The sequence below is a fragment of the Mixophyes fleayi genome, chromosome 9 (genome assembly GCF_038048845.1).
Source record: "Mixophyes fleayi isolate aMixFle1 chromosome 9, aMixFle1.hap1, whole genome shotgun sequence".
Taxonomy (NCBI): Eukaryota; Metazoa; Chordata; class Amphibia; order Anura; family Limnodynastidae; genus Mixophyes; species Mixophyes fleayi.
The window spans coordinates 25389065-25416391 of NC_134410.1; the positions used below are offsets into that span (position 1 = coordinate 25389065).

At 43.9% G+C, this 27327-nt stretch overlaps 1 protein-coding gene across 3 annotated transcripts in view; it reads left to right on the top strand.

Annotated features, from left to right (window-relative positions):
* Positions 1–27327, top strand: part of NUMBL (NUMB like endocytic adaptor protein) — a 65136-nt gene that overhangs the window by 26739 nt on the left and 11070 nt on the right. The window contains exons 2-8 of one of the 3 annotated variants that reach the window (XM_075187032.1): positions 11233–11302; positions 19017–19154; positions 19507–19581; positions 21083–21157; positions 22318–22458; positions 22682–22886; positions 24270–24584. In XM_075187032.1, the coding sequence (XP_075043133.1) occupies positions 11233–11302; positions 19017–19154; positions 19507–19581; positions 21083–21157; positions 22318–22458; positions 22682–22886; positions 24270–24584 (1019 nt within the window). Of the gene's footprint in view, positions 1–11159; positions 11303–19012; positions 19155–19506; positions 19582–21082; positions 21158–22317; positions 22459–22681; positions 22887–24269; positions 24585–27327 lie in introns of all 3 variants that reach the window. The other 2 variants (XM_075187034.1, XM_075187033.1) reach the window with 2 other exon arrangements.

A 27327-nucleotide genomic window follows, 5' to 3' on the forward strand; every position in this document is an offset into this window, starting at 1 on the left:
GAAAACTCAGAATAAACCTAAAATTGTAAACAGAGGAAGAAGCCTTTGTCCTTTGAAGTTGGCCTGTGTATCTTGTGTGCTGGCTTTTTCCAATAGATATGGATGCAATGGCTAGCAGTTGTGTGCAGAGGGTTGTCCTAGGACTGGGCCTGCATAGAGAAAAGATCAAAACCCTACCTTGCTCCTGCCAACTGATGGTGATCTGGTGGACCCGGGAGGGGGTGTAGAGTCTAGCAAACAGCTGTCCTGATTTTTTTTGTGTGTCTACGTTACTACCCAGCTGCTTTCCATACCCTCTCCGCTGTCCGACCCCTTTGTCCGATCCCTCTCCAACACCCCCCTCGTCTATGCACAGCTGTTGCCAAGTATGACTTTTCTTGGCCTTAATTAAAACGAGGATACACAATGGAGAGAAGAAGAGGGCATCGGTCACGCCTTCCCAAGCAAGAGCCCCGAGTCTGCTTTGAGGTCTAGCATGTCCCTGGAAGTCCTATGGCTGCAGTAAAGAGCTTTTGGTTGTTAAGGGGGGGGGATGTTTTGGGGAGGAATTACTGTTGTCACAGCATCTGTGTCCTATTCAGACACTCGTGCGGGACCTATTGAAGTGACATAAAAGGAAGGGAGGTGGGTATTGTCTATGGCACACGCTGCACTCTCCCCCGTCACTCCCTATCAACCCACTGTGAGTGAAAGGTCATTTATATTAATTATTTGCATGGTAGAATTAAATGACTTGCATTGGCCATCTGTAAGACACAGCTCGTCTATCCAGCGTCTTACGTTCTTCTTTCAAAACCCTGCAATTCTATACAAGGCTTAAACATAAAAACACTTTTAACGTCAGAAACAGATTTTTTTAGCTCCTGGACTGGAAAAAAAATTATTGTTTAAAACTGGATTAAATGAACTCCACATTCTTTTAACATTTTTTTGTTTTTTAACAGATCACTTTTGTTTTCAGTTTGGCACCAGAAACTCCGACACTTATGGAAAGTGACAAAAATGGGTATAGTTGGATTTTTTTTTTTCTTTTTTGCAAAAGATGCACCAAGAATTATTATTATTATTATTATTATTATTTATTAACATTTATTTATATAGCACCAGCCTATCACACAGTACGTTGAACTAGCAAACAAACACCGTAGTAAAACAAGACTAAGGGGTATATTTACTAAACTGCGGGTTTAAAAAGGTGGAGATGCTGCCAGTAGCAACCAATCAAGTCCTAGCTGTCATTTTGTAGAATGTACTAAATAAATGATAACTAGAATCTGATTGGTTGCTATAGGCAACATCTCCACTTTCATCATCATCACCATTTATTTATATAGCGCTACTAATTCCGCAGCGCTGTACAGAGAACTCACTCACATCAGTCCCTGCCCCATTGGAGCTTACAGTCTAAATTCTCTAACACACACACAGATAGAGAGAGAGAGAGAGACTAGGGTCAATTTTATAGCAGTCAATTAACCTACTATGTTTTTGGAGTTTGGGAGGAAACCGGAATACCCGGAGGAAACCCACGCAAACACAGGGAGAACATACAAGCTCCACACAGATAAGGCCATGGTCAGGAATTGAACTCCTGCCTCACAGCACTTGGGTCAGAAGTGCTAACCACTGAGCCACCGTGCTGCCCACTCCACATTTATAGAATACCCCATTAGGACTTAGTGAGGTTTATGTGCAGTTTGAGCTCAATAAATGTTTAGATCCCTTATACATAATTCATGTCAAAGGTCTGATAGGATTTTGTTGTTTCGGCAAGGACCCATGTGATGCCATGTGACACCCAGTACCTCATTACATTGCAACTATCTAAAGATTGGAGCAAAACCCCAGCATTACAAGAATATAAAACACATTTTACCATACACGCAGCATCGAAGACCACAAAGCAGGTAAAAGCTGACAGTACTGCTCTGGGAATGCAATGGTATGTTTTATAACCTGCTGCTGCTCTGCGTGTCAACTTATGGGCCCCTTAAGGAGCCAAGGGCCACATGTCGGTGGAAAATGTAAACCGCCTCCGACACCGGAAATGAAGACGGTGTGAAAAAAAATGCTACAGTTTCTTCCAGAGACACTGTTTAAGAGGTTTATATATTATAGGGCGAAAACCCCTGTGGTTATCAAAATTACCCATCGCCGATTGGATTCCTTGGGTCTCGCTGCACGGGGAAGTCAGACTACTCTCAGTAACATACTTTCTATAGCTGTGATAAGCAGCGATAATGGTTTATCGCCCGGATGATCAGTGGACTTGTTGTTTTCCCATCACATGTATGATATCACCTCCTTATTACCTAGTTTAGCAGAGCTCATCACAGTGATTTGAAGTACTTAGGGATAATGTCTTCTGCTCTAGGAGGAAGCACCCAGCGATATGTCTGTGTGTATGATATCCCCCTCCTGATTACCTTGTGTAGCAGCTTTCCTCACATTCACTCTAGGAGGAAGCACCCAGTGATATGTCTGTGTGTATGACATTCCCCTCCTCATTACCTTGTATAGCAGCTTTCCTCACATGTGCTCCAGGAGGAAGCACCCAGTGATATGTCTGTGTGTATGACATCCCCATCCTCATTACCTTGTATAGCAGCTTTCCTCGCATGTGCTCCAGGAGGAAGCACCCAGTGATATGTCTGTGTGTGTATGACATCCCCATCCTCATTACCTTGTATAGCAGCTTTCCTCACATGTGCTCCAGGAGGAAGCACCCAGTGATATGTCTGTGTGTATGACATCCCCCTCCTCATTACCTTGTGTAGCAGCTTTCCTCACATTCGCTCTAGGAGGAAGCACCCAGTGATATGTCTCTGTGTATGGCATCCCCCTCCTCATTACCTTGTGTAGCAGCTTTCCTCACATGTGCTCTAGGAGGAAGCACCAGTGATATGTCTGTGTGTATGACATCCCCCTCCTCAATACCTTGTGTAGCAATTTTCCTCACATGTGCTCTAGGAGGAAGCACCCAGTGATATGTCTGTGTTTATGACATCCCTCTCCTCAATACCTTGTGTAGCAGCTTTCCTCACATTCACTCTAGGAGGAAGCACCCAGTGATATGTCTGTGTCTATGACATTATCACTAGACAGCAGCAATTATCTATTTTTTGATTCTCGGAGCTTTCTGGCTAATCGTGCTCTAGATAATAGATTTCTTTCCTTTTGCTTTTAACTTATTCTTTTATGGTAATCTCTGTTAATATGTGTGATCAGCATTATTAAAACTCAAGAATTTTTAACAGCAGTTTAGATGGAGCTGAAGCTCCAGGCCCTCTCACATTATAGGCCCATCAGGTTCTGATGCTCCAAAATTGACTGAAAGTACCCTGCTCTGCTGTTTAATGAGCAAGGAACAGACGAGATCACATTGCACACATCACCCCACCAATAGGGAAGTTACTACACTGATTTTTTTTTTTTTTTTTTTTGTAAGTATATTTTTTAAATCATTGCTTTCTGCTACTCCACCATGTAGTCCCCAGATTGCCGTAACCCCGCTTTTTATTATTCCCACTATTTAAAATATCTTGAACACTGTTCTAAAAATAAACCACAGGCCCTGGGGCCTTTATGGCCACAACTAAACTAGAATATCATTTGCTGCATTGTAATCTGGTAACTGCCCATACCTGGAATTAATAACACCCGTTCCCTACTGTGAGACTCAGTATGGCTGCTGGAGAATCCATGTTGCAGTATCACCTGCGTCTTCTCCATGTGCACATCTCTCTGCTATCTTCAGAGGTGTCACCTGATCGCTCCTAATGACAGAGATCCTCAACCAGCCCTAGCATGAAAGCACTCACCGCTGCAACGCTGTCTCTACCATCCTTAATCCCGTCAGAATCCTGTAACCTGGCAACTATTACCATGGAGACAGTGTTCCCAAGATATGTGGGAAGCAGGATCTCACTGACACGCTGACAGCTGAGGCCTGGGATCAGTCATCAGAATGTTACACAGGGAGGGTGAGTATCCACATTTAGTATCTGGAGTAACAAGTTGGGTATATGAACTTTGTTTCATACAGAGATACATTTGATTCTGCAGTTTTCCTGCAGCCTCCTATCAATACTCTGTGATGAATTCTAATTCCGTTCTGTGACTTCCCACCCGCTTCCATTCCACTGCCCCAGTCACGTGCAGTCCTGCCCTCACTTAGTGGGCAGGTCACCTCCTCCCGCAATATCCGCACACTCATCTCTTGCTGCTGTGAACTTTCTGATGATCTGATTGGCTACAGGCTGTTCTATCCCCGCCCACTTATAAACTGAGGATGTCCAATAAAGCTTCTCTGACAAAGGCCCCTTACAAATAACATTTTCAGTGCGTATATGGAGGAGTTAGATGGCGTTGTAGGAGGAGTTAGATGTCATTGTAGGAGGAGTTAGATGGGTAATAGGATGACTTACAGGAAAGGTCTATTCTGTAACTGAGTTTGTTATAGAGTGATATACATTAGGAGGAGTAGACATATAGGGGGAATATAATTCAGAGCGTTATGCTGCAGAGTACAGGGGCAAACGCAGGATTTGTAGAGGGGGGTTTCCACACCACGTCGCCAGTGGGCGTGAAAAGCATGCATGGGGGCGTGGCTATAATATTAGACAGTGCTTGGCTTCTCTCCAACTCTTCCTATCCCCGTAATATACATGGGCAATGCTGCGTGCACCTAACAGTAGTGCTCTCCCTTTTCAAGCAGAACTGTGTGAAGCGGGAGCAGGGTCCAGCCACCTCAATTATACAGTGCCCCAGGCTTGGAGGGGGGTTTCCAGGCACTATGAAACCCCTCCTCGGTTTGCCTATGGAGTACCTCTGGAACGGTATGTGAAGGCACTTATTGCACCCTGTAGAGGCGCGTAGGAAAATGAGAAGAGATTCCTTTCCGTAATAAGCAGTACTGTGTGCACATCCCTCTGAATTGAATCCCCCCTATAGAATAGTTATATGGAATACTAGGAGATCTAGGAAGAAGGTCATATATAGTAAAGAGCTGAATTATAGAAAAGCGCTGTAATAGAAGGAGTTACATGTGTTGAAAGCAGCTGTTATAGGCTAGGTGTGAAGTAACATTACATAATTCATATGAAGTAATAGAGCTGTTTAGATCAGGTGTGGACTGGCCATTTATGTTAAATAAGATACATTGAGCCCCACGCATAAAAATGCCCCAGTACTATTATTGGGATATGGAGACAAGAAACTATTTTTTCCTGAGTTATTAGGGTATTGTGTATTGAGAGCATATAATGTATCTTCTGCATAAAAATATATTGCGTTGTGCTGTGAAACTATATTGTCCTTTATGGAGCTGATACAGTCGGAAGAGCGTCCATGTAGCAATTTGGCTGTTCCTAATTGTATTTATTAGTGAGAGCAATAGGGAGGGTGTTATGAGCACACAGTCCTATGTCCTCACTGCCCTCTGCATTGATTCCTAACCAGGGATGATATAATCTGTATATGTAGATGGTACTGGAGCCAGCTTGGCGCAGTTATCACAGATGATTATCGCCAACACTCCAGGCGCTGTTCACAGTGGATAAGACAATTCGTCTGATTGTCTCCCGCATTACACCCCCTGTCAGACTCTGGAGGTTTTAATTCCGCATTCAGAGAGGACCAGTTTGGGGCTGTCGCTAATCCCAGCAATACTACAGTCCGTGTGCTGCGTTTTGTGGTTGGGCAGCAGGGGGTCCAGAGTGACCCCGGGAATGGTTTTTGGTGGGGGGAATTGGCAGAATGTTCCATACTATGGACTCTATTGTTATCATTGAACAGCTACAGTAATAAGCTGAACTGCAGTATGAAAGAACCAGCACGCCCTCATTGGTGCGAGTGCATCCGCAGAGCATATCGGCCTATCAGATAGAGTAATACAGGTTTGTGTACCATCCAAGGAGATTATAAATCATGTCAGGATGTTGTGTGAAAGTACTAGAGCCGTAGGCTTGTAATGTCATTGTGGTTATAACTGCTCAGTGACTAGTAATATCGCTGTAATGGGCAACAAGTAGTCACTATATAATACGTCACCCACCCCTGGGTGACTTATTTGGTCTATATTCACTTTTTTCTGGGGCTCTGTCTGTTCTCTTATACATAACCAGCAAATTAATTTTGTTAACCACCTTTAAGGATCGTGAGGGGTGAGAGTGGGAGCCCCCCCTGAACTGAACCCCCCTCCCCTTCCCAAAAAGAAAAAGTAAACCAAAAAAAAACCAACACAACAAAAAATGTCCTGTTTTTTGGCCAGGACTGTGAGGGAAACAGAGGAGCCCCAGGAAATTGGCTGCACGGAGGGGCATATGGTTCCTTAGAAAACATGCACATTTTCAAGTGGGTTCACAAACCTGCAAAAGGTGGCGCGGACTGATTTCCCGGGGACAAGAGCCTTAAAATGTGCCTTGCGGACAGAAATGCGCACCTATGCTGATAAAGAGATTGTATATACTGTGGGAAACGGAGGAATACTGGTAGTAAGGAAGACGACTGCTGTTATTTTATTTTTCGATATATATATATTCTACTGTTTCCCTGCTTCTCAATAAGTACAATTAGCCGTATTGTAGAACTGCCATTGTCAAAACACATCTGGATATGTGAATCTGAGTAGATGTTTAATGATGCTGTTCATATGGAGAACAAGATCTGATACCACATTTTACCCATGCTTGCCCGAAATTCGGGTCGGTCTCCCGGACTTCCGGGAAAGCCGGCAAGTCTCCCGCAATTGCGGGGCTAAAATGACACGATTCGCGGTGAATCGTGTCATTTTGGCCCCGCCCCCTGCGGCAAACAACATAATTGTCGCGGGTACGGGGCCAAAATTACACGATTTTACGCACCTCGCCCCCTCCTGCCCTCCGGACACGCCCCTCTCCCGGATACAACTTGCCAAAAGTAGGTAAGTATGATTTTACCAAATATAAATTGAATAATGAACCCCCTACTGTGACGTTGGGGCAGTGCCGTAACTAGACATTTTGGTGCCCTGGGCGAGACAGGGCACCGGCGCCCCCCCCTTCCCATCTAAGTGGGAGTGGCATTTGACAAGTGGGTGTGGCCAACCTAATGTGGGTGTGCCTAGCACTTTACTGAAAGAATTTGTATATGTATGTGTAATATATATATATAAATATATATATATATATATATATATAAATATATATATATATATATATATATATATATATACACACATACATACAAACACACAGTGGTGGGATTCCAATAAATTAACAACCGGCTCTCTGGACTATATAAAGTATGCAAAAAATATATAGTGATAGGAATTGTTATATTTTATGCACTTAATACTCAAATAAGAATTGTGATACTAAATTGTGTGTTTTATTTGCATAATGGGTCGATGTAGGTTTAAGTGACTTTAATATATTGTGAAAAAAAATTGTGATGCCTTATCCTTGTCTGTGAAACGAGAGAGAGAGAGAGAGAGAGAGAGAGAGAGAGAGAGAGAGAGAGAGAGAGAGATCCTCCAACCGTTTATCTAAAACCTCTGCTCCACAAAAGGAAATCTTCTTCTGCAAAACTAGATTTACCCTTGGCAAAGCATGCCCTGACTCCACCCAACTTCTCCCCTGAGCCTGTGTCGCTTTCTGATCCTCCGCAAAAGCCACCATTTGCAGTGCAAATTTAGGCACTTTCGCAAATCAAGGCACCCGATAGAACCAAAGCTGGTTCTGCAGGGGTCATTGGGTGTTTTGTGTTTCTCAGATGTCCTCCAGAGTGTATTTACCATTCGCAGTGATAGTTCTTCTATATTGCTAATTTATTGGAAGTGAATATTTCCAGGAATACATTTTCAGTATATTCCAGGCCAGACTCCTCATCACTCTGCTTGGACTATGTTCCTTATTTACATCGATTTTACTCTGAACACCAAATTTTAGCATACTTTTAATTCTGTGAGTAGACACTTTTGTTTGATCAGACCAACATTTACATACCCTCTTCCATAGCTTTATTGAACCAATGCAATACTGCCCATCACAAAATAATTGGGATTATATGATTAAAATGAGCAATAAAGCTTAAATGCTGCCCCCTATAATACTGGTACCCCTAGGCAAGTGCCTAGTTCACCTACTTATTAGGAAAAGCACCGTCCTTACAGCATTTCCATATTAGGCAACAGCAAGAATATTACATCTGAGTTGAACATGTCTCAATATAAACTGTATTATTAAACTAAAAGGGAGAAAGTCCCTGGAATCGGCTGAGACCAGACTGCAGATTTAACCCCTTAAAATTGTATCATTATGAGACATATTCTTGGTCTGTTGGTTGATATTTAATTTCGGAAGTCATCATCTTATCAGCGTCCACTCTTCTCAAGAAACAAAAAAATGTGCTGATCAACAGGGTATGTTTCTACAGGAGTGATTTTTTTTGGGAAGCAGTGTGCATTCTCTGACCATGAAAGAGTTAATTCCGTATGAACTATAAGATTATAAGCTTTATTGAACCAATGCAAAGCTGCTATGTGCAGTATCTGAATTCTACTGACACCCATATCTCAGCACATTGTATATCATTTCCTGAGAGAGAGAGAATGAAAATGAAAATGAGATTATTTACCCTACAAATGAGGACCTGCATAGATGGGAGGGGACAAACAGCAGACCTGGAGGAGAGCGCAGACACGAAGCAGCGGTGCATCACTCAAGATGTGCCTATGACTTCCGCAGTGGAACGCATGTGCGTTCCACAGACAGGAAGTTTGGTATTTGGAACGCAAATTCCGAACTTCCTGTCTGTGGAACGCACATGCGTTCCACTGCGGAAGTCAAAGGCTTTTTTTTTTATCACTGCCAACAGAGCTAGGTAGCGGGCGGCTGCTGCGCCCTCTTTGGGCTTGCGCTCGGGGCGATGGCACCGCCCGCACCACCCTAGTTACGGCTCTGCGTTGGGGTGCATTACATGCTCTCATTTCCTGTTACAGGACTTTTTTTTGGGCTGCACCCACTTTGTGGAATTCCCTCCCTCACACAATAAGACTTTCCTGTGATCTTCAAGCGTTCTCTGAAATCCCACTTCTTCAGGCAAGCTTATAATATTCCTCTACTACCCTCTAATCCTCCCTTAGTTAGCCTTTTACCATCCTCTACACAGTCTGACCCCCTGACCAGCATTGCTGTGTGACTGGATCATATTGGCTGGACCAATATGCTATATGTAGCACTTACTGTCATGTTTTAAACTCCATTGTCCCATAGATTGTAAACTTGCAATCAGGGCCCTCTTACCTCTCTGTCTGTCTGTAATACCCAGTTTTGTTTCATTTCTGTGTTAGTTCCCAATTATAAAGTGCTACGGAATTTGCTGTCACTATATAAATAAATGATGATGATATTTTGAGTTTCTTTGGAGATCTGTGGCCATACAAAAGGAAGAGGCTACAGGCCAAGTGCTTCTGGGCAGATCAGAAACTCAGGAATGACAGAGGTTTTTTTTCCCAGCAAATCACTCTGTGTAAGCAAACAAGGGGTTAATGTATTTTGATGTATGCTTCAGAGACCTGTTTCCTGCCACCTTGCCAGATTGTTTACTCAGGGCTGCCCTGGTGTCACAGAAGAAACAATCAACCTTTGTTTATTGTCCAGTTATTAGCTCAATAGATCCTAATAGATTGTGAAATTTCTTTGACTTGAAAGGACCATATTTTGTGTGTCTCCAAGTTCCCCGTATATTCTTTATGGGAAATATAATACTTCTAAGCAATAATCCATATGTGAGAAGACCTCTGTATAAATTTGTAACCGCTGTAATTAACTAGATAATATGTGTCGATGGTACATACATGCTAGCCCAAGGAATCAGCATAACATAATCATGATTCATATGCATAGGTGCAGAGTCATAAAATATGTCATGGACTCAATGCTTTATCTCTGCTATTTTTCAGAAGAGAGTTATAATATTTATAGAACCATTGCAAGAAATTTTTCTGGACAAAGGGCAGTAAAACAGTTCTAAAGCAGGTTAGCATACCGGCACACTTCTTTCAGAGATGTCACAGAGGAAGGAGGTTTGTGCAAGATAACAGCTTTAAAAAGTAATTAAATTTATTTTCCTGTGGCTCAGTCTGCTACTGAATAATTGTACATAACTTCTGGCGTTTCCCAGACAGCAAATGACACGAGTACATGAGTGTGCTGTGCTATGACAGTTCTGTGTTTATCTCTGTTTTTATTTTAAGAGAACTGTTTTGTATGTCAGTTTTATAGCCATTTTATTCAATATGCATTGTGACACTTTGTCAAAAATAAACTCCATCTAATAACGTTCTGTTTTTGTGTTCTTAAAGAATTCACATGTCCGGGTACATTTATGCAGGGAATTTGGTTTATAGTATCTCTGATTAAATTATGTTGTGATTGCAATTAGTAATAAGTCAGGGAGTGTTTAGATAATGAGTGTTTAATAGTGAGTGTGAGAGAGTTGGGGTTTTTTTGGCTGGGGATTTTAGTAATTTTAGTTTAGTTTTGATTAGCTTTTTTTACATCCACATGTCACTCGTGATCAGATGGGTCTGGTCATAATGTGAGTAGTTGTAGTTTTTGAGAGAAAAAATGTTAACATTTTGGTATGTTTATATTTTGCTTTGGTATGCTTACATTTTTGTTTACTCCTATACTGTTACCTTTGTCGCTTTCTGATTATATAAGTATTACATCACTCCTGCATTATAAAGTTATTTTGTATGTAAATGGTCTGCTTTTAACTTTTGCATACACTGTTACGTGCAAGTCAAAATCAGATGCATCTCTAAGGGGCGTGGTTAAATTGTGTCTCTACTTTCCTACTGAACTGAAACCTCTCCAAGTATTAGACTTGGGCACAATTTATGTCCAGTGCAACAAAGTTTAGATAAGTCGCATTGTTAGGTGGCACAAATGGACTTCTGTCCAACTCTAAGCCAGGCGATCAAAATATAGGTATATTATTGCCTAATTGTATTATATGATTCATTGGTGAAATATCACACCTTTATAATAAGGAAGAAGAAGTAGCTTGGGTGGGGTTAAGGGCATTGACTGAATGGCAAGGACACTGTAAAACAGTTGTGAGTTCTGGATTTTGGAGTAAATATTAAATTACTTTCTAATTTTTCATTGCAGGTCTTCGTATCTCACGACCTTTCTACGTTGTCTCTACCAAGCGACACATTGACCCTTCTCTCTGCGCTTTCAGGAGGCATCGGGCAGAGTACTTTGACTATTGGATGCCCACATTAGACCACCCTGCCGCTCCCACCAGAACTGTAAGTGAAAAAAGTTTTAATTAATGACTACATTGCATCATTATTTATTCTCTGAACTGCTCTACGGTGCTCTGTGGTTAGTATAGAGAGACACTCTACAGCACTCTGCAGGGAATATAGAGAGACACTCTACAGCGCTCTGCAGGGAATATAGAGAGACACTCTACAGCGCTCTGCAGGGAATATAGAGAGACACTCTACAGCGCTCTGCAGGGAATATAGAGAGACACTCTACAGCGCTCTGCAGGGAATATAGAGAGACACTCTACAGCGCTCTGCAGGGAATATAGAGAGACACTCTACAGCGCTCTGCAGGGAATATAGAGAGACACTCTACAGCGCTCTGCAGGGAATATAGAGAGACACTCTACAGCGCTCTGCAGGGAATATAGAGAGACACTCTACAGCGCTCTGCAGGGAATATAGAGAGACACTCTACAGCGCTCTGCAGGGAATATAGAGAGACACTCTACAGCGCTCTGCAGGGAATATAGAGAGACACTCTACAGCGCTCTGCAGGGAATATAGAGAGACACTCTACAGCGCTCTGCAGGGAATATAGAGAGACACTCTACAGCGCTCTGCAGGGAATATAGAGAGACACTCTACAGCGCTCTGCAGGGAATATAGAGAGACACTCTACAGCGCTCTGCAGGGAATATAGAGAGACACTCTACAGCGCTCTGTGGTTAGTATAGAGAGACACTCTACAGCGCTCTGCAGGGAGCATAGAGAGCCACTCTACAGAGCTCTGCAGGGAGCATAGAGAGCCTCTCTACAGCGCTCTGCAGGGAGCATAGAGAGCCTCTCTACAGCGCTCTGCAGGGAACATAGAGAGACACTCTACAGCGCTCTGCAGGGAACATAGAGAGACACTCTACAGCGCTCTGCAGGGAACATAGAGAGACACTCTACAGCGCTCTGCAGGGAACATAGAGAGACACTCTACAGCGCTCTGCAGGGAACATAGAGAGAGACTCTACAGCGCTCTGCAGGGAACATAGAGAGAGACTCTACAGCGCTCTGCAGGGAACATAGAGAGACACTCTACAGCGCTCTGCAGGGAACATAGAGAGACACTCTACAGCGCTCTGCAGGGAGCATAGAGAGACACTCTACAGTGCTCTGCAGGGAATAAAGAGACACTCTACAGCGCTCTGCAGGGAATAAAGAGACATTCTACAGCGCTCTGCATGGAATATAGAGACACTCTACAGCACTCTGCAGGGAGCACAGAGGGACACTCTACAGCGCTCTGCAGGGAGTATAGAGGGACACTCTACAGCGCTCTGCAGGGAGCATAGAGAGACACTCTACAGCGCTCTGCAGGGAGCATAGAGAGACACTCTACAACACTCTGCAGGGAGTATAGAGAGACGCTCTGCAGGGAATATAGAGACACATTCCTTAGCACTTTGCAGGGAGTATAGAGAGACACTACAACGCTCTGCAGGGAGTAGAGAGAGACACTCTACAACACTCTGCAGGGAGTAGAGAGAGACACTCTACAACACTCTGCAGGGAGTATAGAGAGACACTCTACAGCACTGCAGGGAATATAGAGAGACATTCCTCAGCACTCTGCAGGGAGTATAGAGAGACACTGTGCAGGGAGTATAGGCATACAATGTACAGCATTCTGCAGGGAGTACAGGCACACAATGTACAGCATTCTGCAGGGAGTATAGGCATACCATGTACAGCATTCAGCATTGAGTATAGGCATACAATGTACAGCATTCTGCAGGGAGTATAGGCATACAATGTACAGCATTCTGCAGGGAGTATAGGCACACAATGTACAGCATTCTGCAGGGAGTATAGGCATACCATGTACAACATTCTGCAGGGAGTATAGGCATACCATGTACAACATTCTGCAGGGAGTATAGGCATACCATGTACAGCATTCTGCAGGGAGTATAGGCATACAATGTACAGCATTCTGCAGGACATTCTACAGCAGGAACTGTTTAAGAATATTCATGTATGTATAATATATTATTCTTTTTATAATTAGAAGCTATGAAGACACATTGCATAGATATTTCTATCTAGTTTTTAGTATTTGTCTCCAGTGTGTTCTGTGTTGGTTGCAGACAACAGATGTGCAGAATATATTGTTTTGTACATACTCTGACTTGCATTCAGCGCCAGTGATGTACAATTGGGGATGCGTCTCATTATGAGAATAACACAGAGGCGTTTGGCAGATTTGTACAGAGTTCTATGGATGATGTGTTCAGGGGTCTGAACCAGTATCAGGGGGACTAATGGATTCTCTATCTCCCCGTCTATCCACAATGTGTTCTATAGAATTCTATGCTACAAAGCAAATACCCACAGACCATCCCTTCTCTTGTGCCAATCCACTGCTAATTAGCTGCTCGTTAGACAAAACCATCTTATTTAAAAAAAAAAAAAAAAAAAGCTGTCTGACTTGTCTGTTTCCCTGTTCCTGTCTCCTCTGAGCAGCGTGAATGTCTTACAGGAGAAACCCCCCAGAACACAGACCACACACAGCCCTGGCTCTACAGTGTGTTACATATTTGTGTGATGCTGCTCGATCTCTGTTGCATACTGTCCGCTTCCCAGACCCTGGAAACAAATGGTGTCTGCAGTGAGATGGATCTGGGGCTGTTAGTGCTCAGCAAGACTTCACAAAGTACAAATAATCTGCAGACATCATTCACAGAGATGTAACACGGTCGATTGTAGGTTTTATGAAAATCCCCCTTGGAGCCCTTTTTTCCCACCAAAGTCTGACATCTGATGTGGGTGTGGGGGAATGGACATTAATGGAAACAGTGGATGTTTCCTTTACTAAACTGCACTGCAAAAATTAATGCTGGAATCTGTAGATTGGCATGGGCAACAGCACAGTTTTTATATGCACTAGATTTCATAGTGATATGAAGAGAAGCAAGCTATAGGACCTGAACTGTCCCTCCCACTGCAGGGTAACACAGACAGCAGTGATTCATAAGACATGGACCCTGTCCCTCCCACTAAAGGGTAACACAGACAGCAGTGAGCCATAACACATGGACCTTGGCCCTCCCACTAAAGGGTAACACAGACAGCAGTGAGCCATAAGACATGGACCTTGTCCCTCCCACTGCAGGGTAACACAGACAGCAGTGATTCATAAGACATGGACCCTGTCCCTCCCACTAAAGGGTAACACAGACAGCAGTGAGCCATAACACATGGACCTTGGCCCTCCCACTAAAGGGTAACACAGACAGCAGTGAGCCATAAGACATGGACCTTGTCCCTCCCACTGCAGGGTAACACAGACAGCAGTGAGCCAAAAGACATGGACCCTGTCCCTCCCACTGCAGGGTACCACAGACAGCAGTGAGCCATAAGACATGGACCTTGTCCCTCCCACTGCAGGGTAACACAGACAGCAGTGAGCCATAAGACATGGACCTTGTCCCTCCCACTGCAGGGTAACACAGACAGCAGTGAGCCATAAGACATGGACCCTGTCCCTCCCACTAAAGGGTAACACAGGCAGCAGTGAGCCATAAGACATGGACATTGGCCCTACCACTAAAGCGTAATGCAGACAGCAGTGAGCCATAAGACATGGACCCTGTCCCTCCCACTGCAGGGTAACACAGACAGCAGTGAGCCATAAGACATGGACCCTGTCCCTCCCACTAAAGGGTAACACAGGCAGCAGTGAGCCATAAGACATGGACATTGGCCCTAGCACTAAAGCGTAATGCAGACAGCAGTGAGCCATAAGACATGGACCCTGTCCCTCCCACTAAAGGGTAACACAGACAGCAGTGAGTGATAAATCATGGACCTTGGCCCTCCCACTAAAGGGTAACAGACAGCAGTGTACCATAAGACATGGACCCTGTCCCTCCCACTAAAGGGTAACACAGACAGCAGTGAGTGATAAATCATGGACCTTGGCCCTCCCACTAAAGGGTAACAGACAGCAGTGTACCATAAGACATGGACCCTGTCCCTCCCACTAAAGGGTAACAGACAGCAGTGTACCATAAGACATGCACATTGGCCCTCCCACTGCAGGGTAACACAGACAGCAGTGAGCCATAAGACATGGACCTTGTCCCTCCCACTGCAGGGTAACACAGACAGCAGTGAGTGATAAGTCATGGACCTTGGCCCTCCCACTGCAGGGTAACACAGACAGCAGTGTACCATAAGACATGGACCCTGTCCCTCCCACTAAAGGGTAACAGACAGCAGTGTACCATAAGACATGCACATTGGCCCTCCCACTGCAGGGTAACACAGACAGCAGTGAGCCATAAGACATGGACCTTGTCCCTCCCACTGCAGGGTAACACAGACAGCAGTGAGTGATAAGTCATGGACCTTGGCCCTCCCACTGCAGGGTAACACAGACAGCAGTGAGCCATCAGACATGGACCCTGTCCCTCCCACTAAAGGGTAACACAGACAGCAGTAAGCCATAAGACATGGACCTTGTCCCTCTCACTGCAGGGTAACACAGACAGCAGTGAGCCATAAGACATGGACCCTGTCCCTCCCACTAAAGGGTAACACAGGCAGCAGTGAGCCATAAGACATGGACCTTGGCCCTCCCACTAAAGTGTAATGCAGACAGCAGTGAGCCATAAGACATGGACCTTGTCCCTCCCACTGAAGGGTAACACAGACAGCAGTGAGCCATCAGACATGGACCCTGTCCCTCCCACTGAAGGGTAACACAGACAGCAGTGAGCCATAAGACATGGACCTTGTCCCTCCCACTGCAGGGTAACACAGACAGCAGTGAGCCATAAGACATGGACCCTGTCCCTCCCACTAAAGGGTAACAGACAGCAGTGAGCCATAAGTCATGGACCCTGTCCCTCCCACTAAAGGGTAACACAGACAGCAGTGAGTGATAAATCATGGACCTTGGCCCTCCCACTAAAGGGTAACAGACAGCAGTGTACCATAAGACATGGACATTGGCCCTACCACTGCAGTTTGGAATAGAGTAGACAGCAGTGAGCCATCAGACATGAACCCTGTCCCTCCCACTGCAGGGTAACACAGACAGCAGTGAGCTCTAGGACACAAAGTTTGTCCCAAGCAACGTTGGGTAACACATTAAGGTGTTATAAGAGAATCTGTACTGATCGTGAAGCACGATGCTGTGAGACGTTCATAGAGAAGACAGAAGTTTCTAAATGTCTCTGGTATCCGGGGAAATCATTCTCCAGTCAATGGCATGTGACTCCAAACTCGAACGGGTTATAACCCCTTCCCCAGACAGAGTAGCGGATTGTACCAACTCTTCCCTCCTCTGTCGCCTTCCTCACCCACCTCCCCTTTCTCAGATCCCCTCGCTTTAACCCTTACAGTCACAAAAGAGTTAAATTTCCTGACAAATTAAACTTAATACAGGTGTGCCCTAAAGTGTTTGCACCTCTTGTACGTTAAAAAAAATCCCTGTGGATTGAATACGATGATCTCTGCAGTCTGGAACGTTTGTGGAGAATGTAAGAAATGTGGATAATGTTGACATTGGCTGTTTAACCCTCGTTTGTCCAGGCATTATTGGAGAGGGTTATAGGAAACAAATTTTTAATTTGTGTTCAGGTTAATTTTGCCTCGCAGACATGCAGTATGTGACCATTGTGGGGGCTCAACACAAAGCATACTGGTCGCCTACGCAGAGCACAGATTTTTTGGCAATATTTAGGAGAAGGCAGCCTGACCGTTCACTAGGAGCTATCAGTGAGGCATGAGGCACTGCATGCCTCAGTGATTCAGTTGCTTCCTATTGAATCGGTAGCCTGCCTTCTCATTCAGCGCACAAAATGGCTGCCTCCTCTGTGTGTAGGGTCAGGTACTTTAATGTCCTAATTAGTGATTTTGTTATTTTACAGACACCTAAACAGATGGAAAGAACATAAAACCCACCTATCGGATACCCTACCCCTACCCCGCTCCCCATTCTCACATAATATGTGTACTTGGGGATATATTCGCTGCAGGGTAATTGAACATGTCAGTTTACAGACTTGTGCTGTTCATTTAACGGCTGAATATTAAACCCTAGCGGCTGTTATTTCTCTCATCCTCCCAGCAGATTAAGTTGAGCTGAGCGTATCACTCTTTCTGACACAGGACGCCGGCCCTCTAATCGCTGCTCTGTAAATCACCCTGCGCCCTGGGAGGGGTCTGTGTTAGTTTGTTTAGGTTTTGTATCTATCATTCGCCCTCCACACCCCCTTCCCCCCACCCCCCCCTGAATTCTGTCAGTTTCCGGAAAATGTCTTTCTCGCCCATATGTTTTCAATCTTCCCCAACATATGTGGGGAAGGGTAGAGGGAGTTTGGAATTCTGGGAATTATTTTAACGCTTTCAATGCTTGAGGCTCAAACCTATATCAACCTGATTTCACACTTAGGACAGTGTGGGGCGATTCAGTTCGGCCACATTAGTGTAGGATTAACGCGGCGCTAATTGTATTACTGTTAATACGTCATTTTAACCCCAGATTTTTGCTGGCGGGCCCGAGGGCTGCGGGGAAAAAAATCAGTGTTAAAATTACCGTACTGACGATAATACTGCGCACATTTACCGTAGTAACGGTAATAGTGCACAGGCCGCGTAATTCCTAGAATAACTTGGCCGAATTGAACTGGCCCCTTTGCGTAAGCATGTTTCGATTACTATAACCTATATATTTTTTTATTTAAATGTTCCTTCTGGCGTAAGTCATTCCGCACATGTATCCTAATTTTTAGTGTAAGACCTGTTGCCTATTCACAGTGAAGGCAGCCATTTTGTTTGCTGAACCAATATTCAGGCTCGGATAAGAGCAAATGCCTACGGTGGCAGAAGTACAGCGGGGGCAGACTGCCACCTGTTTCTTTTATCTTGTCATGTTTATGTTCTTGTACATCCATGCCAGCATATAAAAACAACAATAATAACTGTACTAATGTATTTATTTTATACATATGGAATATGAGACTCGATGGAGAGTGTGACAGCGGAGGCCTGTGGTGGTGGGTAATATGGCAATATAGATCTCGGAGAGCGAACATTGTAAAATGGCTGCCAACTCCCTAGATATTAGTTACATTACTGAGGCTTGAGGCATTTGGTGCCTCATGCGTTAGCTTAGTGAATTAATAGACTTAACATTGGATTCAGCTTCATCATGTGATGTGATGTGAACTCATTCACATCAGTCCCTGCCCCATTGGAGCTTACAGTTTAAATTCCCTAACAGATATAGACAGACAGAGAGAGACTAGGGTCAATTTTGATAGCAGCCAATTAACCTACCAGTATGTTTTTTGGAGTGTGGGAGGAAACCGGAGCACCCGGAGGAAACCCACGCAAACACGGGGAGAACATACAAACTTCACACTGATAAGGCCATGGTCGGGAATCGAACTCATGACCCCAGTGCTGTAAGGCAGAAGTGCTAACCACTAGGCCACTGTGCTGCCCATAACATCACGTTTGCAGATAAGCCACTTGGTGGACCTCATTATGTTGTGCACCGGAGGCACTCTTTCTTGGTTTTGCATTGGTGCGCTAGATGGTCGCCCAGCGTACATCCAGGTGCGCACCTGCTCTCTAGAAGTGCGTAATATTCTGAAGAGTCACAACATATAATTCACATCTCGTCCAGCCTCCTACCACTTTAGAACGAGACTATAATCCATTTCTTGCTTATTTTCACCGCTCCAGCCAGGCAGCTCCTGAGATGAACAAGCTGCGGCAGAGCCTGCGGAGAAAAAAGCCGACCTACGTCCCAGAAGCCAGTCGCCCCCACCAGTGGGGGGCAGATGAGGAGGCCGTGAGGAGGGGGAAATGCAGCTTCCCTGTCAGAGTAAGTGACCATCTTTATGGGCTTTCATTCTGCTATTGTGCTGTGTTGCTATGACAACTGAGATACATTGCTGAGACAGCCTCTGTCATTAACCTCTCACTTCGACATGGGAGGAGCCTTTATTCTATGAAATGACCCCATCGTCTTAAGTCTGCAAGTCTCTTCTATATACTGTACTTGTCCCCCCCTCTGCCTGTATGACATAATATCACTTTGGTCAAACAGTTCCTATTGTTGTGGTCAATACCACCCTCTAGTGGTCATATCGCTTACTGCGGTCACACATCGCTCTACTTGGCTATGAATCGTGTAGCACCAGCCTGATGTAATGTGTTCCACGCTTTATTCACAGTACCTGGGGCACGTGGAGGTAGAGGAGTCGCGTGGAATGCACGTATGCGAGGATGCTGTCAAGAAACTGAAACTGGTGAGAGGCTGAAATTAAATTGAAAGTGTGACTGCTTTGTATTCAATTGAAGGGAGAGGAGAAGATTGTTGCCATTAATGCAGACTGAACAGGGCTGGCAGGGCCCAGAGAGATTCTGTGGCCTCTGTCTAGATAGAGCCCCAGTCAAGGACCCGCCATGACACATCCAAATGTATTTTGCATAAGACGTGTGGTCTGCACAGCGGGAATTAGGAGGCCAGGGAATCTGGAGCGGTGTGCAAGCTGAAGATAAGATGAAACGCTGCTTGCAAATGTGCTGCAGATTCAGAGGAGGAATTGGGAAAGAGCCCAAAATGTGCTTCAAAGAGACCATGACATTCATCCTGCGTTCCCAGTGACAAAAGGGAATTAAGTCATTTCAGTGTCTGCATTTAGTCTACGACATATCAGCAGTCCCTTCACTTCTACGGGTAAGCTGTGGGTTTGAAAAAGTGGAGATGTTGCCTATAGCAACCAATCAGATTCTAGTTATCATTTATTTAGTACATTCTACAAAATGACAGCTAGAATCTGATTGGCTGCTATAGGCAACATCTCCACTTTTTCAATCCCGCAGCTTGATACATTTACCCCCTAGAAAATCTGTTAAACCTGGGAAGAATCTCAGGCTGTAGTCTAGAGACAGACATTGCTAGTGGGCTATTAATCTTAATTTCATTGAAAAAAAGCATTGTTTACTTCTATTTGATTTTGTAATGATGCTTCTCCTATTCAGTATTTTAGGCATCTTTGGTTACTGTTTATTAAAATGTTTTGTCACTGATTGAAGCATACAAACTGTAAGGTAGCGTAACAGGCGTTAAGTAAAACCTTTATAAACGTGGATAGTTTTTAATGACCCTGGGTCATCTATTACAGGGATAAAAGGGATGGTTATATAGTGGACGAAAAGCCCTACGGCCACTGAAAATGGATCTGTTTTGCTGGCGATAGGGTATTCATCAAGGCAGCTATTGGCAGTAACCCACGTTGCCGATAAGATTCGTCAGGTTCCGTCAGCGAAGGCTTCCCCATACAGGGCAGGAATACTGCTGCAAACCGTCTTCTGTTAGCGCCATCTCAGGATGGCGTACCCCTTCAGATTGGCCTAGTGATGCTGTAATTTAACCCTCACGCTTTGGCCCAGCTGCCCCACTGAGATTTTAACAGTAAATTCGCTGATAGGAGTTTTGCTGTCACCACAATTAAAATCATCCTCATCACTGCATTGTAATGAATAGACCTCTAAGGGGTAAATGTATCAAGCTGAGAGTTTTCCAGTGGGTTTGAAAAACCAATCAGATTCTAGCTATCATTTATATAGTACATTCTACAAAGTGATGGCTAGAATCTGATTGGTTGCTATAGGCAACATCTCCACTTTTCAAACCTGCCAGAAAACTCTCGGCTTGATACATTTACCCCTAAGTGTATACAGTGAAGATGGTACACATATGTAAATACTCACTGATAATTGACAGTTTACCTTTTTATTTTTTAGCTGGGGAAGAAGTCTGTTAAAGCCATTTTGTGGGTCTCTGCTGATGGACTGCGAGTTGTGGATGATAAAACTAAGGTGAGCACAGAACAATAATATAAAGCTCTTATTGAATGCGTCTGGTGATCTCATTCTACAGATTAACTATGCTGTGTTTTATCTTATGTGTTATTTTATTTATACAGCAATTACAAGTTTTTAAAGGTTTTTTTTTTTTTTTAGTCCAATTAACCATACAGTATTATATTAGCTGCCTAGAAGACTAAGGGGCAGATGTATCAAACACCTAAAAAGGAAAAGTGGAGATGTTGCTCAACCAGTCAGATTCTTGCTATCGCTTACTACATTCTAGAATATGATAACTAGAATCTGATTGGTTGCTATGGGCAACGCCTCCAATTTTACTTTTTAGAAGGTTTGATGCATTTACTCCTAAATGTCTCATCCAAAGTTAAATAAGTTCAACGTTGATCATGGAAAAACTTCTCCAAAAAGTATTTAATGGTTGCTTCATTTACTGTTGGATATTGGGAACTATAAATATGAAAAACAATCAGTAAGTTCCCTTTCATTGTTTTATGTCATTCTCAAGGAACTTTACATACAGTGTTTATCAAATTATCAGATATAATGGTTATTATGCTTAAAAATGCTTATTTAAATAATAACCCCTATAATATATATCTTATTGGCCGCCATGTACAAGAACATGGGGGTCATACAAAGTTTAAGATGGTGTGAAGGTGAGGACAGACCCTTCATTGTCATCATCATCACTATTTATTTACATAGCGCCACTAATTCCGCAGCGCTGTACAGAGAACTCACTCACATCAGTCCCTGCCCCATTGGAGCTTACAGTCTAAATTCCCTAATATAGACACACAGACACACACACAGAGACAGACACACAGACTAAGGTCAATTTGTTAGCGGCCAATCAACCTACCAGTATGTTTTTGGAGTGTGGGAGGAAACCGGAGCACCCGGAGGAAACCCACGCAAAAACGGGGAGAGCATACAAACTCCTCACAGATAAGGCCATGGTCGGGAATTGAACTCCTGACCCCAGTGCTGTGAGGCAGAAGTGCCAACCACTGAGCCACCGTGCTGCCCATTGTCCAGTCCCTTGTCTGGACAGATCTATCGATGATCAAAAATTATTCACACTTTACCTATTACACTCCTCATCTCAGTCCATTCACCGCCCCCTTACGTCTTTCTCTCTCCTTCTTCAGGACCTCATAGTGGACCAGACCATTGAAAAAGTTTCATTCTGTGCTCCAGACCGCAACTTTGACAAGGCGTTCTCCTATATATGCCGGGACGGAACTACCCGTCGCTGGATCTGCCACTGCTTCATGGCACTGAAAGACTCGGTGAGTGCTGAGTGTATAGTTGTGCTGAGTACCCCAAACATTCATTTGTAGCATTTTTTTTTAATAGAATTTTGTTTAAAGCTCTTTGACAATAACCTTGATGCTGTATAGAATTCCCGGACTTGCTACCTAGAAGAGGGGACTCTATCATTAAAATAGGGACTCTATAGTTTATCATGTTCCAGAGGGAACGTGTCTCTGACCCATCTACAACTGCCGGCAGGGGGAGCGCCTGAGTCACGCAGTGGGCTGCGCATTCGCTGCCTGTCTGGAACGGAAGCAGAAGCGAGAAAAGGAGTGTGGGGTCACTGCGTCCTTCGACGCCAGTCGTACCAGCTTTGCACGCGAGGGATCGTTCCGCGTTACCTCTGCATCCCAGCAGGCTGAGCGAGAGGAGGTCGTGCGGCAGGTTCAGGAAAAAAAGAAAGGTAAGATAGAGAGAATAGATAACGTTTTTAAGACTTGTCTTATGATAGAACTTGTGTAATGCCACTTGGAGACAGAAGGTGGCGCCGTTTATCTTGCACAGCTTGCTGTCCATCTGTACCATTATTAATTAATAATATTAACATTGCTGCCCACAGTGGCTGGGGTCATGGGTTCGATTCCTACCAGGGCTTTGTGTGTGTGGAGTTTATATGTTCTCATGTTTGCGTGGGTTTCCTCAGCAAGCTCTGGTTTCCACCCATATTGCAAAACAAGTGTGGTATGGAGTTTAGATTGTGAATTCCAATAGGTGAGAGACGGGTGTAAATGATAAATATTCTCTGTACGGCACTGTGTAATATGATTGGCAATAATTATTAAGGTTAATGCTAATAAATCGCATTCTGTCATCTTAATTTTGTGAGAGGGGCTACATCTTAAAAAGCATTAGAGTTATTGAGCTGAAATTTGGCATGCAAATGGAGAACCACCTCTGGGTGCTAGAAGCCATATCAAAATAAGATATGAAAATCGTAAACAAAACATAAATCGGTGTACAGGACGTTTTAAGACCAGGGGTTTGTTTTGTTAGAAAGCTATTGTGACCATAGAATGCCTTTGTGGGTTTGATATTTCTGAGAAATGTTTATTTTTTTTTACAACTAAAATATGCCCCATTTTAAAGATAGGGGATTTCATAGCGTTGCCTATGTCAAATAGAGGTGTGTACCGAGTGTACTCAGAGTGGCTTCACTTGAGAGTACAAATATGGCTGGCTTCACCGCATAAAAATTTCCTTCTCTGTGAAAGAATGTATTAGACATATTTGTCAGCTACAGGGGGGCTGGTTGGTGTTTTGGGGCTGTTGGGGGCACACTGTACTAATATTATCCCTGGCACCGCTCTCACTATAACGTATGAGCGCGCTGCTAACCACTGGATGTGGTGGCTTACCATGTCTGTATTGCACACGGAACACGTCCATTAAGGCTTCTGTCTTAATTGTCGTAATTCCATTGCTCTTTTGAGTTTCAATAATTTCCTTAAATTTTAGATGGTGCGTAAGTGTAACAAGCCTTAATCAAACAAGTTAAACCGTAAGGTTTTTTTGTCTATGTAATATGTATTGTGTATATATAATAAAGAAATGATATAGCAGTTATTTGGGAAAACCGAACCCTGGAGCTTGAAGTTATTCTGCTGTATATTAGAGTGTGGGTTCTATTGTTCTCTGTCTAGTTCTATCTCTTGTGTTTTTTTAAGCTTCTCAGTAACAGCGATAATTCATTGATAACAAATAATAAAATATGAAATAATTCCCCCAAGAGCTGAATGTATAATGTGGAAGGTCAAAACTAATTGGTGATATTATCTGTATTTCCCAGTTGAAGTGACTCAGAATCCGCCGTTGAATACCGTGCCTGTGGCAGCCGCACCCAACCCGGTGTTACCGGCTCAGCCGGAGAACTCTGCTGTCCTGCAGAGTGGGTCAGTCCCAGCTGAGAAGGGGGAGGCCGGGGGCCAACATGCGATCCCACGCCGGCATGCCCCCCTGGAGCAGCTTGTGAGACAGGGGTCTTTTCGAGGCTTCCCCGCCCTGAGCCAGAAGAATTCACCCTTTAAACGGCAGTTATCGCTGAGACTCAATGAGCTTCCATCCACTCTGCAGCGCAAGACCAACTTCCAGGACAAGAGCCAAGGTGAGATATAGCAGATACGTGTAGAACACCTGCATGGAGGGTGTGTGTGGGGGTATTAAAGTATTGAGGTGTGTGTGTGTGTGTGTGTGTGTGTGTGTGTGTGTGTGTGTGTGGTCATGTTTGAAAATATCTCTCGAGCTTGAGTTCAGAAACTCCAGAACAATGGATATGTAAAGTAAGATAATTAGGAGGCGCTCACAAGGCTTTTCCAAATCCTAAATAAAGAGGTCATCAAGGTTTCGGCCTTCACACAACCCTATATCAAGGCTTGACACCTATTTATCATTACCATGAATATGGTTCATGTCCCCAGCATAGTGGTGGTTCTCTTGCCTCCTTTGTTACGCAAGTTATTACTCTCGTTCAAACCCAAATGAAAGAAACCTCTCTTCTGAACAAGCACTAGTGCAATATAAATACACAATGTTCACTTGATGAAGAACTGTTTAGAGGGGTGTTAATAGGTTAGAATAACCTAGGGAGGTTAAGAAGAAGGTCCAGGAATTTGATAAGCTTGCCTGAAGAGGCAAGTTTTCAAGGGAAGGTTTGGAGGCTAAGGGAAAGTTTTACTGTACAAGGGCAGGAATACCACAGTGGGTGCAGCCCAAAAAGGTCCTGTAATCTGGAAATGGCAGCAGGTAATGAGTGTGGATGAGAGGCGTAGATCTTGGGCAAAGAAGAAGGGTGGTATTGGGAGATATTTTGAGACAGGAAGAAGAGATGCGTGTTGGTGCAGCTTTGTTAATGGCTTTGTATGTCGATAAAAGTATTCTAGATTGGATTTGGTAAAATACCGGCAACCAATGTATCAACCGACAGAGCGGAGCAACCGTAGTAGAATGAAGGAAAACTAGTCTAGAAGCTGCATTCAAAATAGATTATAGGGGCGAAAGTCTGGTTAGGGGAAGACCAGTAACAAGGGAGATAATGAGAGGACAATTTAAACTTTGGGCAGTTGTGTGAGATATGTACATATTCTGGAAATATTTGGAGGCAGGTTGGATGTGGGGAACAAAGGACAGTTCTGATTCAAGGATGACACATACAGCAAGCATGAAGGGTGTAGTTTATTTATGTTTTGTCAACAGATATAGAGACGTCAGGTAGGCAGCTTTTGTTGGCTGATCTGAATAATATTAGCTCACAGATTTGAGTTTGACGTGGTGTCTGGACATCCAAGATGAAATGGCAGACAGATATTTTTTAATGTGGGCCAACACAGATCCAGAGACGATACATAAATTTGGGTATTATCTGCATAAAGGTGGTACTGAAATCCAAAGGCCCTTATTAGCGTCTTATGGTAAATTGTATAGATAGAGGACTGGCCTAACACAGACCTTTGTGGTACTCCAACTGGAAGAGAGGAGGTGAATCCAGAGAAATAATCCCTGAAGGAGCGGTTTGATAAGTCGGATGAGAACCAGGATAAGGACAGTGCCCTAAAGATTTAGAGAATGTAGCGTTTGTATGAGGAGAGAGTGGTCAGCAGTGTCAAACGCAGCAGAGAAGTCCAGGAGAACTATAATCAAATTATGGTCTTTTGATTTAATAATAATCAACTCACTGACCAACTTCAGGGCAGTCTCAGTGGAGTGTTAGGACTGAAAGTCTGACTGACAGAAGGTCCATTAGGTTGTGTGAAGTGAGTGTAGCTATTCCTTTCAAGAACCTTGGAGGTAAATGGGAGTTGAGAGATGGTCCAGTAATCTGAGAGAGTTTGAGTTTGAATAAGTTTTGGTTTTTTTTCAAAATAGAAGTAATAGATTAATGATGGAAAGATACTAGTGGAGTCAGAGAAGTTATACATTTTAGTAAAAGCTGGGTTAAGCACAGGAGACGGCGATCAGCTAATTGGTGAGTGGATAGGGCCAGGTGAACTAGAGCTGGAAGAGAAGAAGAGAGTAGATACGTCATCTACATTTGTGAAGAGCAGGTGCCAGAGGGTGGGTGAATTGAGCAGGTTGTGTCTCTGGGAGAAAGATACTACTTCATATCAAATCTTGTCAATATTGTCCTTAAATTAGGAAATAAGATCTTGGGCAGTGATGGTGTTTGGAGGTTTGATGTGGGAGAGTTTAGAAGAGACTTAAATGCAATAAAGAGGCATTTGGGGTTAGAAGCCTGAGCAGACATGAGAGATTGGATGTATTTGTTTAGCAATGCTAGGAGTGGTAGATAGCCGTATATTTGGGGAAGTATGAGATTTTCGACAATGACATTATAATTTGCAGAACAGTTTTTGAAGGCAGTGTGTTCCTTTCATGTGTTACAGCGGAGATTCTGGTTGATGTTGAGAGTAGCTGGAGCCACATGATCAAGGGATATTGCTGTGTTCAATCTTTGTCTCATCAGACCAGAGAATTTTGTTTCTCATGGTCTGAGAGTCCTTCAGGTGCATTTTGGCAGACTTCAGGCGGCCTGCCATGTGCTTTTTACTAAGGAGTGGCTTCCGTCTGGCCACTCTACCATACAGGCCTGATTGGTGGGTTGCTGCAGAGATGGTTGCCCTTCTGAAAGGTTCTCCTCTCTCCACAGAGGAGTGCTGTAGCTCTGACAGAGTGACCATCGGGTTCTTGGTCACCTCCCTGACTATGGCCCTTCTCCTCCGATCACTCAGTTTAGATGGCCGGCCAGCTCTAGGAAGAGCCCTGGTCGTTCTGAACTTCTTCCATTTACGGATGATGGAGGTCACTGTGCTCATTGGGACCTTCAAAGAAGCAGATATTGTTCTGTACCCTTC